Source organism: Micropterus salmoides, unplaced genomic scaffold (assembly GCF_014851395.1).
Source record: "Micropterus salmoides isolate LMB-PRFRI ecotype aquatic unplaced genomic scaffold, ASM1485139v1 Ms_hic_scaffold_13, whole genome shotgun sequence".
In the NCBI taxonomy this organism is placed as follows: Eukaryota; Metazoa; Chordata; class Actinopteri; order Centrarchiformes; family Centrarchidae; genus Micropterus; species Micropterus salmoides.
This window is the reverse complement of record NW_024040374.1, coordinates 25,742,382-25,760,633: the sequence shown is the minus strand read 5'-3', so window position 1 is coordinate 25,760,633 and position 18,252 is coordinate 25,742,382. Positions and strand designations below refer to the sequence as shown.

Here is an 18,252-nt window from a genome sequence, read left to right as displayed (position 1 = left end):
CAGAATAACACAGAGGACATTCCTGCCGGTTCGGTAAGGAAGCGTTATTTGTTGCTTTATTAGCCTGTCAAACTTGTTTTGATTTAATCAGTTATTGTATCAATCACTATGTGCTTTGCATTTGCAAAGATTACAACTCGGCTAATCTGTTGGCTCATTCATGTGTACTTACTACTTACTCCCCATAATGTACGCCTTTCCCGACAGCACTTGAAGCCCACACACTCCCTCCCCCTCTCTGCTTGTTTCCAGCAACACAGTCCCTCAGAACAGAAGTAGCGTACTAGCATGGCGCTCGGTGCAGTAGGAGTTCCGTTGTCTCGCTTGAGTTCTTTTCACCTTAGGTTTTACTCAAGTATCTGACAGAAGTATGTCTATAATACACATTATACGCCTCTAGATCAACAAGGATATTTGCCTTGGGAGAAAGAGTAGTATTTGTCTGAGGAATACTCTAGATAAGTGGCTAACGTTAGTATATTCCAGGTAGCTTGCTAACTAGAAACGTTAGCAAGAAAGCAAAATTGGGAGATACGGGGCAACAAGAGGAGGCGTCCTGTTTTAGAAGAGGTAAGCTGAATAGTGGGCGAGTGATTGTAAAGTGTTATAGATAAATTGCTTTTGTCTAAGAAGTTATAGAAAACATTTTTTAAAGTACGAATGCTGTAAAAACTTGTAATTGTTAGTTGCTTAAAAGGTTGCAACATTAAAGTAGCCCCCTCGCTAGCGCTATACCTAGCAAACTTTCTTTAATGTGCACATTGGTAGTTTTAATTTCTCATAATAACTTAGCGACTTCTGCGGCGAGAACTGCTGTCATAGAAAGTCATACAAGTATCAGTAACTTTACGCGTTTGTCTTGCTGTTGTTACGTAACGTTGATATTGACATTTTTCCGGAGTACCGTTACGCTGTTGCTGGACAAGATCGGGAAATGTGCATTTTGTCATAGACATGCCTTCTTTTGATGTCAGCATTTATAAGATAGCATAGGTTATATCAGTGTGATTGGATTGTAGCATGTTCATTGAACAGCAGACAAAGTGATAGATTCATCTCCGTCTTTTCGCGCATGAAAGATAAATCACAGTCTTTCACTCGTGCATCGTTGGTGTAGGTTTATCTTCTTTTATGTCGCGGTCATGGCGCGTTGACCAGCAGGGAGCCATGATCACATTTTGCCAGTTGTAGTTATCCCATGTCGAGTAAATTAGATTAACTTGGCCTTATGCGTTAATTTAATTACGGAAAGATAGTTAAGTGTTGAGCTTACATCACTGGTAGAACACAAATCTGTTTTACCAGTGATGTCAGCTCATCATTTAGTTACAGTATTACATGTAGCTTGAATCTGTCAGTTTTTCATTGTGGCAACTGAAATGTAACATTTCCCATGCTCAGCAAATGAAGCAACACTTCACCACTCAGCCATATGTGATGTCTGTTGTAGGCATAGCGTGACCTATTCCAGTTGATTAATTCGCATGTCTTGACCCCGTTTCATAGCTGATGCAGATGCCATGGCCACAGCCGAGGTATGGGAGTGACGTGACAGTACTGGTCTTCTTTCCAAACAAAAACCTTATCAGCATCATGTTTTTCTGCTGAAGTAGTAGCAGAACACACAGAGAATGGACGAGTCAGTATTGCTGGATTTGCTTGAGTGCCCTGTTTGTTTGGAGCGACTGGATGCCTCAGCAAAGGTTCTACCCTGTCAGCACACCTTCTGCCGCCGATGCCTCCAAGGCATCCTAGGCTCACGTGGAGAGTTGCGCTGCCCGGAGTGCCGGACGTTGGTGGAGTGTGCTGTGGATGAACTCCCCAGCAACATCCTTCTTGTGCGCCTGTTGGACGGCATCAAGCAGAGGCCTCGAAGGGCTGGTCCTGGGGCAGGAGTTTCCGCAAATGGGACATCTGGAGCCGTTGCCAGAGCGCACAGCAGTGGAACCAGGGACCAGGCCACCCCAGGAGCACAACCCCAGCGAGCTCAGGCTAAGAGCACCCTTGTTCGGGTTAGTATACTCACTGTGACTGAACATGGATCAGTGAACATGAATCTGTGTTTCCCATTGTTAGGGTCAAGCTGAAACAAAACAGAGAAAATCTGTGTGGATTAGAAGCAGCATGTTGCATTACTGGCTCTCTAATCTTTGCTGCGGATTAACTGTTATCATGGTGATCCGAAAGTCAGCCAGTTGACTAGCAGCCCGACATTACTAATGGCAGTGATTGAGACCAGACTGTTAATAGTTGAGCCAACAAACGATTCTGCTCTCTGTGCCGACTGCAGCCAGGCTTTTCCCGTACGAAGGGCTTCTTGGTTCTTTATAGGTTGCTGACAATGCCGTATGCCAAAGTCTTTCTAGCACTTGAGATTCCTGCTGTAGTGTTGTGTGTGAATGTGTGAGAAATTCTGGGTGGGACTACAGGTGGTAGTTATATCTGCTGTACCAAGATACCAAGTATAGTTAGAGAAGAAGAAGAAGAATTGTGAAATGCTTGAAGCCTGTGTTTCAGCAGTTTTCTTGAGGGGGGGGGGCAGAGAGAGAGAGAGAGAGAGAGAGAGAGAGAGGATAAACTCTAAAGATTTTAAGGTGTTTTTGTCCTAATGGTTATGTGGAAACACAAATGAAGCAGGTGCCTGAGGGTCAACGAATGGCATGTCTTGCTTTAGTGTTTTGGTGCCATTTTAAATTTCTTGAACTTTAAACTTGAACTGCTTTTTTCTTTATTATTTATTTACACTCCTCTGGGAAAGTCAACACCCAGTATATTATTGCTGCTATGTGTTATAAAACTCAAAATCACACTAGTGTGTGAATGTGCTGTATTCTCTGAGCTTCCCAGACTAGTGTGTGGAGTTATAATATGAGTACACACCAGAAAATATAACATGTTAACATTAGTGACATAAGGTAAATAAATAGTAACAAAAATTCTAGTAAATAATGTCTTTACTATTGAATGCTCAAGATTCTTAACATTTCACATTTCATGCTGTAAATACACCCAAATCACAGTTAGATAATATATGTTGATTGAATTGCTTTAACTTTATTGCACATTGAAAAACTGGCTCCAAAAAATGTGAGAGAACAAAGAAATGTGTGGGCCCCTCTTTGAGCAGCTCTGGGCTCCAGGTAGGGATGATAGTTGAGATGAAAAGATGTCAAGGTCCTGTGTAGAATCACTGGAATGTCAAAGCGCTGATTATGTATCTGCCTGGCCATGCAGGTACGAAGATCAGAGACCTTGCTTAAAATTGCTACTGGGGGACCCGCCTCATTTGCTATAGTATCACTTCAGAGGATTCATGCTCCTTTTCAAAGCTGTTTGTGCATTGTGGAATTTCCCTCGATTCTGAAAAGCCTGTTTGTTGGAGATAAAGCGGTGGACACTTGAAACTACCACATTATTTCACCCTTCTATGTTTTTAAGAGCTGCAGCTGTTTCCTATTTAGCTTGTATTTTCAACCATTTTGTAGTGTGTCATGGTATTGACTAGTAATTGCACCCCTGAAGTCTATTCTGCCATCCTAAGGCTTTCTTCTGATTACAGAGAACAAGAAAAGACATGGCTGTGCAGGTGTAACATTTTTAGAACATAAAAGACAGAGATCAAAGCTCCTGCTGATTGCCCAGTCTGATCTCTGGCCAGTGCTCAATGGGGACTGAGCGCTTCACTGCCCCTGGGTGACACCCTGAGTCCCACTTCTTTATTGTTTGTTGCCTGTCCCCCGATTTTGGGGATATATCAAGGCTTGAAGCAGATCCTCTGGTGCCGTGCCCTTGTCCACCTCCAGTTCTTATGGCCAGAGAATGGCTGTGAGGCGAGGGCGGTGGGGATTGCCTGACAGATGCACAACAGCGTTTTGTTTGGGGTCCCCTCTGATCTTACTGACTGATCGACACGTGTAGAGTGGCCAAGAGATTGTGTGTGTATGTGTGTGTGTGTGTGTGTGTGTAAGGAAGGCTACTAGTAACAGAAGCTGGTGAGTGTTAAGTGAAGGCGTCGGGACCAAAAGGGACAAATGTTTAGTGAGTAACCTTGCACAGTCAGCTTTCCGCCCCTCCTGTTACCATCACCGGGGCTGCCGCATTTGTTTGACACTCTGCCCAGGCATTTCTTTGAGGGGAATGAAAAGGCTTGTGTTGAATGTAAAGCTGTGGTTGTCTGGCCCTTCAGTCGGGTTGATGACTCACCTCCATGGTGCTCCGTTACATGGATGTTTTGTCTTCCTCTTGCCCTTGTTGACTCGTCTAATGCAGTATTTTGCTCACAGAGATTGAGAACAGATACCTCAGTGGTATTTCTGTGTGAGAGTGAGTAAAGCCATCCGAGCTGTCAGGAAGTCAAAGGTTAGGGTTCAGGAGTCATCGCAGTCGGGGGTTGTAGCCAACGAAAGAGAGGGGAGAAGAATTAGCAAGGGATTTCTGTGGATGTCTTCAGTTACCATTATGGTCTTCTGGGGAGTTGAGCCAGTTTGGTCACAGACTCAAAATAGTGCTTCTTTTATGATATTTTTTTTGTTCTTTGTCATAAAAGCTTTATTTTTCATACTGTTGTGTATTGGCACAGTTAGCGCACAATTAAGAGTTTAGTGCATAATTAACAATAACCGTTTCACTCAACTACCTATCAGATGTGCATGTGTTTGTATGTGTGTCTGTTTTTGTGTGTTTAGTTGATGGGAAATGAGACACTATTCTTTTCCTAGGCTCTTGGGGATGTAATTAGGTCATTGTCTCTTCTTTGGTAATGAGACTTGACACAAAGAACGTTTTCTGCCTGCCGTTATCTCTTCTTCTTATCTTCAAATCTACGGAATTAATTTAAAACAGATTTTTAACGTGGTATTATTTGTTGTTGAATGAAGGAAGCTGTCTAGTGTCTTGTTACCCACAACATATTCCAGACATCTTTGTTTCCCAGTTATTTTTATAGTAAAGTTTGTCCCAACTCTCAGTAGTGTATTTATTTCTTCAGAGAAAAAGAATGTTGTTTATGGTTTCCTTGTGTAGAGGTATCTCATTAAAATTCCTGTGCACCTCCCTCGTCTGAGGTCGATGAGTCACACTGGCCCTCTTTGATGACATCATATTGTTGTTGAGGCCTTTCCTCTTGGCCGGCTGGCTGACCTCTGCCTGCGCGACAGAACCCCGTCATTACACCCTCACACTGCCCACATGCTGGCAAACGCATACTTACTGCTTTCCACTGGGAGTTTTTCAAGAGGGCTTTGGTCTATTTAGTCCTGCTCTCTCAACACGCTGACACTTTTTTCTCTTTCCTCCTCTGTATTTCCCACGGAGGTCTACAAGTAGTCGTGACCCTCTGGACAGTGCATGTCATGGATTTTGGAGCTACCTGTAATTTTCTCTTATGAGACACTGACACAAGCTTTATTTCTTTCCCCTATTTCTTCCATGTACCTCCTCCCTCCTTGCTGTCTAAATCCAGGCTGGAGCCTGTTAAAGGTCTAATGAGATTAGAGTTTATTAAACGGTGAGTCGGCACTGCTCCCCGTTCCCCTCTTACTGCTGACTGGTGACTCTCATTCTGAGGAAACAAAACACTTATTTAGTGAAGTAACCTGTGTGTTTGTGTCTCTGTTGCCACTATGTATTTTTACGTGCTTATACAATACACTTACACCTTTTTAAATCAGTTTTTTTCTAGTTGACAAGTGCAGTTTTTCAGTGGCTGATTATTAAAAAAAGTTTTTAAATGAATGGTGTCTGACTGTGTTGTAAACTAAAGTATCCAGAAAGCATGTAGATAATGAGATATTTTCACAACACTCATTTGTAAGTGGAACATAACGACGTGGAACTCGAAAGGTTGCAAATCCATCCATCTATTTTCTCTACCGCCTATCCTGTACAAGCTCACAGTGGAGTGGAGCCTATGACCTATCCCATCATACATTTGGACAGAGGAGGGGTACTTGGACAGTTACCTTGCTAACACAGACAAACTAATTCATCATCACTTTCACATCTATTTGCAATTTTCACATTGCTTACCATTCTTTCCGTGTTGTGTAAAACATGCTGTGAATGAGCAAGTGGCCAGTTATGCTGTGGGAAATTACATTCCTCCATGTTTGGGTTTATGTAATACCCAAGGAGAAGCTCAAAAGACCTAATCATGTGATTAAGGTGCAGCCATGGCCACTTCATTGTAGTGTAACACTGGACCCCTGACAAAGGGTGTCTTCCTGTCTTTGTCTTTTTGGGCTTTCAAGATGTTCCAGACACATTGAGGGAAGAGGTGACTTGTTTTGCTCAGTTTCCTTTTAACCTCTCTTTCCAAGACATGTGGGTGTGTGTGTGTGTAATGCCATGAGTAGTTGCAGGTCACTGTTTCTCCTCTAAACATTGGGCTTGTCTAGTCTTGTCCCACTTGCCAGCTCGCATTCACCTTCTTCAGTAAACCTGAAACCTGTCACCACGTATTTATGTGTACTACTTTGTTATTTGCTGTAAGGAATGCATTGCTGTTCTTTGACTTAAAACTAAATGTGGTGATTTGAAAGGATGGTAGAGTCCTAAGTCTGTAGTTCTGTTGATAAACATGCATGTAGTGATGAGCCTCTGCACCTGAAAACCCCAGGGTAGACTCAGCTGTAGTAGTTGTATCTTGTTGCAAGACATCTTTTTATATTCTTCCCAACTGCTGGCCATCTGGCCATCATCATCTGGACAGTTTGGATTGTCTAGCTCCTCATGTGAACTGATTGTGTAGATTTTGTTAACATAGATTTGTCAATGTTTGTTGTGATTGCCAGCAGTATTTCCAACACTATTCAATGTGCAATAGTTCTGGGTGGTCCACCAGCCAAGTCTGTCAGCATGACAATAGTAAGGGAAGCAGCCATGACCTTCTTTACCACAGTCCTGTCACACCTGTGGGGGCCAATGAAAGGCTTTCTTTAGCACTTGTTTTATATGTGTGATCCAGTGGCCAAGGTTCCTTGGGAAAAATGTTTTATGGTCTGGGTTTTATCAGTAGTTTGTTTTTCACTTTGAGCGTGCTTGCCATCGTATAATGCAGTTTATACCAGTAATTACAGTAATTTTATGTCGGCTAGTCTCCTGGCTCGGGTGTTATGTTTAACAAATTGTTTAACAAATGCTTTCAGTGGAATTTATGCTTCTGACTGTTTTGTCAGCTGTTTGACAAAATGTGTGCCATTGTGTCCCTCCCTTTATTCCCAAGGTGCCCCTAATACCTGCCTGGCCTCAACAGAGCAGTTTGACCTCTCACCCTGTGTTGTGATTGGTGGGCCAGGATTGGTCATCCATGGGCCGCTTGACTGCTGGCATGTCAAGTGTTAGTTCCCATCCCTAAGGCAGAATCATGATTTGCTGGGAGTTTCATTTTCAGTTGTTTGACCTCTGACCCAAGAGCTATTACTGGCTCTTGATAAATCTTCAAGCAGCAATGGCTGCCTCTGGCTCACCTTGCTGCATGAGAAATGTGTGGTCCCAGACCTCCTTCTGAGATGAGGAAATATTGATTCTATAACATTTTTTTAATGTTTTCCTCAGATCTCTGGACTTTCTTCTGTAAGCCTTGTGTGTTTGCTATTCTGCTATGTGCTAAAAAGTTTCCTGTTTTTCTTTGAGGCCCAGAGGTGCAGTTAATCTGCATTTGTCCCCTGAGTGACATCTTTGTCCCAACTGTGAGAAGGCACTGGGTGTTTAGTACTAAATCCAGAGGATGATACATTGAAAACTTTAATAATGAAGCAATTATGTATGTTTTCATGTATTTGTTGTAATAAGGGCAGTATCGGCGTCAGTGATTGGAACACATTTATGCGGTCAGAACTGAAGTCACAATCAAAAGAGACTTGCAAGCTATAGGCCCTTCCCAAAACCATATGGTTATAGTCGAGTTGTCACAAGTGAATTGGATGTAAACATATTATTAAGTGAATTGATATGGGAGGATTCTGTATGTTAGTCGACAAACTGTCAATGAGAAGAGTCAATGTCTCAATTTGCGTTCTTCTGTAACACTTGCTATTTTAAGTGTAAATTATGACAAAATGCAGTGCACTATGGGTACCCAGATGATGTTCCACCAACCTATTTTTAAACTTGTGGCAGCAGAGGAAGCTGCAGCGGTTTGCAATTGCACACACAAGCAAATAAAAGTGAGCAAACAAGCCATTAGATATTTTGGCAGGTGACAATCGCAGTCAAATGTTGCCATTAAAAAGATGATTTTCAAATCCACAATAGCTGCGTTTGATGTGAAACAACACTACCCTGTCGAAATTCATGCACTATGCAAGTAAGTTGTATACACTGTGTACTACATGTGTACTAACGGAAGTATCCGAATTGGGGCACAGCACTAATTTTCCATTAGACAGTTAGCCACAGGTTAAAAAAAACAACCTCAAATCCATTTATGCCTTGTCGCCTGTACGAAAGTATTGGGATTGTTGCAACACGGACCTGGAAGTCACATACCGGCATACTGCTACCAACTGTTCTAGCTGCCATTAGCTAGTTAGCTTGAACTACTGGAGGACTGTTGGTCTTTGTTTAGACCACTAGCTTTGGACCACTGTTGGTAAGATGTTTTCAGGCCTAGGGTGAGGGACCCAGCAGGGAATGCTGCCGCGGAGAGGTGCTGAGATGAGAACCAGAGCTAGGCAATGGAACCGGGCTCAGCAGCCTCTCGGTGAACAGACTGGGACTGAACACCGCCTCCGAGACCAGCTTGGCCACTTTGACAACAGGGAATACAGTAGTGAGGTGATTAAGAGTGGCTCCAGCCAGGATTCAGGGACAACGAAGACCTGGTGGGTTCAGACCCAGGAAAGGCATCAAGCGAGAGAAGAGAGAGTTTCTAGCGAGTTAATTTGTAGGTAACGTTATACATCATCTATCGTGTTTATAAGTCCCCTGACTATTTGTTCTTTGAAGATCGAGGTTAGTTATTTCCTTGTTTTTGAATGAGACTTTTGAAGTATTTTGTAGAATAAATTAGTTAAACAATTATTAAATTATCAAAATTGTTAGCGGATCTATGCAATTTTTTTTTAGATGTATCTTTTCCAATACAGATGGTTAGTAAAAGAATAATCTGTATTTTAGTTTGGAAGAAAAGGGCACAAATCTTGAAAACTCTACTCTGGCTCATGAAAGCCTGTGTCCTCAGTTACTCCACATGTGTGGGGTGTCTTTCTGACAGCGTGTGATTAATCACTGAAGTGGACTTGAATAGGGGAGCTTGCTGATAAAGACTTGGCTTTATAATATGCTGTCTGCACAGATATCACACCACAAGCACTGAATTGAGCACGAATTGAGAATTATACTCATATTCCATCATAACTATTCTGATTATAGGCAAATACTTTAAGCCCAGTTTTTTTTTGTTTTGTTTTTTACAGAAACACAAACCTAGAGCTCTGTGAGTTTGGCCTGACCAAGCCAGGGCAGTGTTTGTTTAAATGAGTCACAGACTGATTTTAGATTGAGGGCCCTTATACAGTGCACACCCACAAAAACACAGGTGTGGTGTCGGTACACAAACAGACCCGTGACAACACCATGTTGAAATGTCAGCGTAGGTTTGAACCAACCAGCCTGTATTTATATTCTCTTTGATTGAAAAGATTCATGGTGATCATGTCAAGGGAGAGGCCCATTAGCACTCAGATGTTGGTGCCTCTAAAACTCAGGATGTCCATATACACATGTGTCTTCTTTCTCCTCAGTGCTTAATGTTATTACTGTGGGCTGAGTAACCACAGCAACCTGGGATTTTTGTAATGTGAGTCTGTGCCAGCAGGACTGTCTCCTTGTCAAATGTCTCTAGTCTCATGAATCCTGCCTATGTATTTGCCTCTATGATCAGTCAACACCAAGGCCATGCCATAGGCATGAAAAGCATAGATTCCTTACTAATACTATCTTTTATACTCTCTGCTAAAAATCTAATTTGGCCTCGTATGACGCTTTAAATTTCTCACTTAAAATAAAAACTGAATTGCACTTGAAAGCACAGGCCTGAAGCCTCAATCAGAGCAAGACACAGCTAGTTAGAGTAACTGCGGTAATAGTTTAGTCCTGTTAAGAACTAACCACTCAACAAACCTTTGCAGAAGAACAAGTAACTAGTGAGGGCATCGAACTCTGGGTTCCTCAGATTTACTTCTTGACACTCTCCCCGCTACGTGGCGCCTCACTTAGCATTGAGTGGAGATAAAGGGAAGCTTGCTGCTACATGTTACATCTGGGTTGCATCGAGGGTAGAATAGACAAACACACACTCACACTTTCTGAAGAAAGTGAAAAATAGTAAGTGCAGTGCTGCTTCTTGAGTTGGAGAACAGATGCTGTGTTTGTGCCTTGGCCCTTTGCCAGTAGTGTGTCAATATCCTGGCTTTGCTTGTCCATTGTAGAAGCGTACAAACACCAGCCAATGCAAGCAAATGTTCTTCAGTTGCCCACTAGTCTGACATGCAACACTGGACAATTGAAAGATAAGCAGGCAAATGAGAAACAGTCAGACATTTAAAACGGATAACTAGGAGATGACATAGTAGTGGCTACAGCAGGTTTAATTTGAGATTCAGCAACCTAGAGAGTAGGTAGCTGTCCAGTTCCTTGTCAGAATTCCCCTCGACTTGCAACTCTGCATAAATCGAAGTCAGCCTAAGCAGAGCAGAGCAGGTGGCTCACCCTCAATGACTAAGGGGAACAAAAGGCCTCAGACACTGCACGCTTTCACCAGCACAGTGGAGAGTAATGTGAGGAAATGCTTAGTATTCAGCTCATATTGACTGGTACTCAATACACAGATACTGTGACATTTGTGAACTAATCTTTCTGTAGCTTGGATACAAGCTTAACCTCCTATGTGCAAGGTACCTCTGATCTTATGACAATCTGCCAATTGAAATAATTAATTTTACCCAAATATTATGTTGATTAGTGTAGCGCTTAGTCAGCTATTGCCACTGGTAGTGCATTAAAACATTTTCATTGCAACTTTGGAAGGCAACATTAACTTGTCAGTCCAGCATATTAATGTTGTACTACAGTAAAGTCGGGGGTTGTGTAATTCAAGGATGGTACAGATAAAAAATGTCAAGTGAACAATGTCCTCTAACATGTCAAAGTTGTGTACCACAGTTCTTGCCAGTTCCAATTCTTCTTGATTTACTAGATTTGTCAGGGCTGCTGACCCAATGTCTGCATGTTTGTCACAGAACCATATTATAGTTTCAGGGTGGTGTGCCTTGCTTCCTTTCCCTGCCTTATTTTCTTCTCAGTCTCACATTGTTTCTCTCCCCTTCTCCTCTAGTTTGCATCTAGCTCTCTCTGTCTGCTCTGAAATGTGAGTGGGTTCCTGTGAGAACAGTTGTTAAGCCCAGTGTATGAACTGGCACAGAGTTAAAGAGTTCTGTTCTTTCAGTTGACCCTAGGGCCACCCAGAACCAGCCTTTATCCTTCATCTGAGGCCAGCCAGGTACAGAAACCAACCCATACACATGAGGCCTACTCAAAGAGATGTGCCAGCTCATGTGTAAGTGGTTTCGTGCAATAGCATTTTCACAGTAGAGCCTACACATACACCCAAACACACGAGAGCTTCATGAAAACCGCATGTGTGACAGCTCTACAGTGTGTGCATACGCTCTCCCATAAATCCATACTCCCTTCCTGCTAAAATGCTTTCTTTCTAATGACTAATCTATAGCTTACTAAGTGCACTCAGCTCAGTAATGTCTTGATTATATGTCCATGTGTTGAATGTTTTTATAGACCTCACCACCACCTTAAGACCGAATTCTCAATGTAGTTCCTGGTTTTGCACATGGCAGCCTTATGGGGCCTGTATGATCAAAGCCATTCTTCTTGGAGTTGGGATAGTCTAGCACCCAGATTCCCATGAGCCCCAGGCTATACCTACAAGGTCAGGAACAGGCATAAAACCTGTAGATTGCTGGGGTCAGTGAGTGGTTACCCCTGAGATGTGTTTTGTAACTGGCACCCAGAGGTGAAGAGGACATTATCTCTCTTAGTATACAAGTATTAGGCTAACTGAGAGATGCTTTCACTGACCTAGGAACTTGGAAGAACAGGAGGAGGAACAGGAGGAGAGTTTCAAGGGCTTTAGAAAACTTCCTGTTCTTCTCACATGTTATCCAAGCTTCCATCTGGCATCCAGACTGCTCTGAGTGTTTTCGTGCCTCTAGACTAATGTGTGGGACCTCATTTGCTATGTAGTGAGGGAAACAAACAAGCACAGTGAGTTGTAATAGGGTAAAGATCTTGGAAAGCTTGAATGGTTTATTGCCTCTTACCCTCCTTACAAAATGCAGTCAAGTAAATAAATGATTCCCACTGCACTAAGGCAGAGTGTCGCTTAGATTTGTATTGATTCTGAGTTTTGCTTGTTGATTCTTTTTATTGAATTCTGATGCTGACATAGTGGAGAGTGGTCAAACAAATAATCTGGATAAACATTTAACCAAATTGTAATGTCTGTTATTGTGCCTGGCTAAATTTGTCATATTGCTGCACAAATCCTGTAAATCCAATATTGCCAGAACAACAATAATTTCCTGCACTGGCTTAAATATGTCCAGATGATAATTGAAAACTCCGGTTCAGTACATAATGCAGAAGTCAACTGGTTTTTAGTTGAATATAACACTTTAGGATTAGCTGATTCTTGGATGTTATGGCTTCGCTTGGGGACGTAAAAGAAATGTACATTCTATACCATACTGCAGTGAAGGTTTCATAATGTTAGAAGGACTTCTTCCTTTTCATGAAATGTTTTTTTTTTTTTTTTGTGATTTGTGAGCTTTACAGGTGCTGGTAGGCAGGTTTTGTTACCTTTGGACATAGCCAGGGTAGATGTTTTCCCTAATTTCTAGTCTTTATGTTAAGATAAGTTGCTGTTGGCTGTAGTCTTATGTTTAGTGCATAGACACAGACATGAATAACCATTTTTCCCAAAATGTCAAACTTTCTTTGAGGTGATAGCCCATTAACTTCACCACTGCCCTGGGCCCCATGACTGTGCTCTCTCCCAGAACTGGACACTGGATAGATCCTGAATGACTTTCTTTCATAAGATTCACTGCACTGTCAAAAGACCCATAAATAGCCAAAAAAGTGCTCCTATGTGGAGTTTCCATAGAAACCAGAGAAGTTTTTCATTAGTCTCAGACTGAGAGGTAGACAACAGCTCCAGATGAGTATGCCGTGTGACAAGAGCTGCTCGTCTGAAGATCCCTGCGTGACAGCATTATTTGAATGTCAGCGAGGGAAAACACTTTTAGATGCTTTCAAAATCTGATCCAGAGATCCAAGAGGAAAACAGATGTTCAGCACTCATTCACCTCCATTGTTTTGCCAAACAGTGAGGAAATGCCACCTAATACACATATTTCTTAGCAGAAATCAAGACCCATTTGTGTCAGAGTGCAGCCAAAATGTGCCGTAAATATAGACATTTTTAGTATAAGGAACAAACCTATTCACGATACACAGACAACAATTTAGTTAATAGAGAAACAGATGTATAGAAATATATAAAATAAAGTAAGAAGGAAACTTACATCGCATTCCTAAAAATACAGCTACATGTATAATTTCAGCCTCTGCTCTGATATTGTGTACTTCATCACTCATCCAGTTGAGTACTTGGTTAGTTTTGGTTGGCGATATCTAAATCCTGACCTCGATATCACCGTATTTTGTCTGCCTCTCTTTGTCTGTAGCCCACTTCCTGCATTTTACACCAAGAAACCCTCAGGTTTGTCGACAGTATGGTGGAGGCAGTGAAAAGAAGCCTGCTCTACAGCGGTCATTAAAAAAGCCATTAGGAATCAATTTAAGCTAATGTAGCTCTAATGGAATCAAGATGGCCCATGCCTTCAGAATTCCTCACTCCCATCATGTGTCAATGCTTGTGCCACGATGTTGGTGGCAAGATCTTCAGTAAACAGTGATTTTGTAATGAAAAGCAAATGCCCTATGACCGCCTGGTCAGTGTGGCAGATGCTGCTCATGCTCCCTCCAGGAGAATGTCTGACATGTTTTGGCCTGGAAATGTTTGTAGAAGGGCAAACCAGACAGACTACCCCCACCCTGCACACACTCTTTTGGCAGTAGTTACCCCTGCTCGTTCTCCACCCCCTGCAGAGCTCCTGGAGGTGTCCATATGGGAGTGGAGTAATGTCTGACACTAACACAGAGAGGTAAAGATTTCTGTCTACTGTGGTTACACGCAACCCTTAAACTGCTGACAGAGCAAAGTGTAGCTGTAACACTGACGCATTAGCTGTAAAGTCAAGCTGTTGCACAAGTGTTATTTTTGATGCATTGCAGGGTCGTAATTCCTGTGATTCTGTTGAGCTGGTTGATTGTCTAAACCATATAAAAGTTAAACAGTGTGTGGCTGCATATGTAACAGATCTACAGGACGCCTATTTCTGTGTAATGTCTCTTGCAAACATACGGGTGAAGGCAAGCTGTTAGTGTAATTATCACCATTTGACCTAGTCTTCCCTCCATAGCGCCACATGCATGCATGCCTGTCTGTTCACTGGTTGTTGACATTTGGCTGTGCTGTAGAGCAGAACACTTGGGTAATTCAGTTATAATCCAGTGCTGTGGAAGAGAACACTATAACAGCCAAATCCCTTTAGTACACCGGCCTAATTGTATTATCTACAGTACAGGAGTAATTGCACACACCAGCTGATGCTCTGAACAGTGGGCCTAATCTCACTCTTTACCCTTGCTTTCTCTATCTTTGTCCGTGTCTGTCTCACTCATTCACACATAGGTAGGTCACGTTATGCCGAGTGTTTAAATGTCTGTTGATAAGATGGCTCTCACAAGCTACAGCTACGTCGCTTATTTGATAGTATAAGCGGAACAGCAAAAGAAGGATAAATGTCCAAGAGGTTCTGGCAATGACATGAGTGAGGGAGAATCCGATGGGGGAGAGATAACGGCGGCTCATTAATGTCTGTGTGTGAAGACGAAGTAAAAGTAAAAACAGGAAGTAGCCTAATTATTACCGACACTTTGTTTTTAACTGTGTTATGTCTAGGCTAGTAGACCCTAGTGTAGGACTAAGAGAATGAGGAGTTAGATAAAAGGAATATTTACTGCAGGGTAGAAGGGACGGGAGATTGGGACGGGAAAAAGCGGAAGATTAGGTGCACCGTGTTGGTGGCTGCTGTGCAGAGCAGGTTGGAACCGTACCTACCTGAGAGTCCAGACTGAGAGGCTGAACTGAGCAGGTCCAGAGCAGAATACTGGAATATATTAGACAGATGGTGTCCAAGGAGAGCAGACGGGATGAGCGCTAGCCGGTAGCTGGACTAAAACACGTTATTATGTGCTATCACTTGTGCTAACTTTTATTATAGCCATAACATGTTCTTCTTCAATCGGCCTAATATAATGATTTAAATGTGTTCATTATCTTGTTGTTAGTTTGTTGTAGCCTAGAGTTTGGGCTACTGATTAATTTTAAAATGTAGGCTATTTGTTATTATTTTAAAATCAATAAACCCAAAACTGCCACACTGCCGTTGTCATCATTCAGTTTAAAGTGCTCTCACACAGCGGAGGGCTTCATTTTGCTTTCCCTTTGATGTAAACTGGAACATTACGGTCACTGCTGCGAGCGGAGGTTAGGTGCGCGGAAAAAAACCCTCAACATTCGAATCTCAAAATAAAATATTTAATGTTTACCCAACGATCGAATATTTGATTATTCGAGTCCAGCCCTACTCTTCTCACACATGATGCTTGTTGTGGTCTTGTCCAAAAAAGAAATTGCCTTCCTGAAACCTATCTTCCCTCATCAATGGACGGTTCCACATTGGTGGACAAAAGTTTCAATCTGTTCCCTGTCAGATTGTAATGTTGCAGCAGCAAATACAACTGTAAAGCTGTGGATTATCTGTGAAACCCAGGTTGTTGGCAAAGCAAGTTTTCTCATGTTTTCAGGGGTAAGCGCAACACACTGCTATTAGGTTTCTCTTTTAACAGATTTACTCCTTACTGCTATTAACAACTCCAAAATGCGGTGTGAGGAGGAGGTGAAAGCAGCTGCCTGGTGTTAGCCTACTTAACGCCCGGGCCACACAATCTGCGTGAGAAGTGCATGTGCTTCGCAGAACCTCTTGCTTTTCATTTCGGCTTCCATGTTAACAGGTTAGAGCAGCCACACAGCTATCTTAGTTGATAGTTCACATGCTACCAGTTTTAAAAAGCTGGACGGCATTATTATGTTTGTTATTTTAATATATATTATTGGTAGGAGTGCCGGATAATTTCATTTTACATTATTTTGTTTATATAATTTGAATTATATGTATTTTTATATTTTTTTTTGTAATTATAATGAGGCTGTGGGCTTCCAAAATAAAGTTCCATAAGCCTCTTGTGGTCTGCAAACTGCTTTTGGTTACCTAGGGTCTAAGCAGGGTGTTGCTGCTGTGGCTGATCATCTACTTTTAAAATCTTTAAAGAGGCCAAAAGTTTGATACAGCACCCCGACAGTGGCTTATGCTGCTGTATAATTAGTTCCATAAACATTCACCGCAGATGTTGAGAACAATTATAGAGGTAGAGTGAAGAAATAAAACTTGCTTGCCCCTCCTTAGACCAGAAAAAAATCTGCCTGATGTTGATGGTCTTTTTATAGTGGCTTTTTGGTGCTGGAGCCTGAACCTTTCTATAGCAGAGATTCATGCAGATATGTACCTTAATGCAGTCTTGCCCTGCCTCGGAGGAAGGTTTAAAAGCAATTAAGGCAGAGAGAATTTATGTGTGTCTATGTTACAAGCAGCCTAAAATGAGACTTTTTTATAGCGTTTATGTGGTAGCAACTCTTTAGCTCTCTTCCACACATTCCTGTTCTCCATGTTTGGTGCTTTATGCAGGTCCACTGCAGATACAAAATCACTGTCCCCATGGACAAACCGGATATTAACCCCCCCCCCCCCCCCCCAACCATCCCCAGTTTAGCTCTGTCTTGTACACCCACACCACCTCATACAAGCCAGAGGCCCCTACAGTCAGTCTCTTTTGATTTTCTCTCTCTCTCTTGCCCTCTCACTGTGTGAAGTTGAGTGAAACATGGAAATGTACCTCTGCTGACAACCCCTTTTTTTTTTTTCTTTTTTTTTTTTTTTTGAGGCCAGGATAGGGAGATCAAAAACCAGCTGAGAAATGGGCAGTAAGAGTGTGGGACCAAAATTTATTACCCTGTCAGGAGAGAGTTTGTTCTGCATAGTCCAGTACAGAACTCCCATCAGGAAAAAACATAATTGCTAAACTAATTCAGTAGAAAGTAGGGAAATCTTGAATTCCCACTAGTCTCACCTAGCCATTCTAGCTAATAGAAAGGACAAATTGTTCTAATACAGTGCTTTATACATGCAATACTTTATTTACTAACACCTTTTATGAGTGCAATCACCGCTGATTTTGGACACTGTGCTTCTACTTAAGGTTTTATTAAGTCTTGGCCTTGGTGTACAAACAAGTGCTTACAAACTTCACAGTTTCAAAGGGACAAGCATTTCATATTTACCATGTGATTAGATCCCATTGGCTTTGTGTAGCCTGAACCTGATCTGTCATTTGCAACAAAAATGGCAGAGCTTCCACTTTCATTTGCATTTTCATCACGAAACTCCCTGCCAGGCCTGGGTGGGCTCAAAAGCCCTGTTTTCCCCTGAAAGGAGGCCCAGTTCTAGTGCAGTGTGCAGGGGGCTGCAGTGCCCCTCCTTTCTCCCCACAGGCTGGACCAGCAGAGCCAGAGACCGATTGGCTCTGTGCTTTAGGCTGTGTGATTCTCTGCAGCAGGGTAATGTCACCCTGGCTCACATCACGGCTCATTCTGTACTTTATTCTCCTCTGAGCCTTTAAACGGTTCATTAGCCTTTAACAAGACTGCAGAGCCTGCTCCAAACTCTGTTTTAACCCCTCTCTCTCTGTGGCTCACTTTCTCACCATGTCAGTATCTGCCTGAGTTCCTATTGTTCTTATCACTGTCTATTTTCCTTGTTGACGCCGCAGTTCCACTTCCAGAGTTGTGATCTAGTCACTTAGTAGTGTTTGTGATTCTGATCACTGCAAAAGATGTCTGACAGCAGTGGGATAAATGGTGGGGGGTTAGTTTAGACTGAAGCCTTCCTCATGGACACCCACCCTGAATGGAGTACATTGATGCTTCTC

General features: G+C 42.3%; 1 protein-coding gene across 1 annotated transcript in view; it reads left to right on the top strand.

Moving 5' to 3' along the window:
* Positions 1 to 265: 265 nt before the first annotated feature.
* The window catches only part of sh3rf1 (SH3 domain containing ring finger 1), a 31,908-nt gene continuing 13,921 nt past the window's right edge, over positions 266 to 18,252 (top strand). Inside the window, exons 1-2 of the mRNA XM_038716546.1 lie at positions 266 to 570; positions 1,507 to 2,012. Coding sequence (XP_038572474.1) covers positions 1,632 to 2,012 — 381 coding nt within the window. The 5' untranslated portion in view covers positions 266 to 570; positions 1,507 to 1,631. The remainder of the gene's footprint in view (positions 571 to 1,506; positions 2,013 to 18,252) is intronic.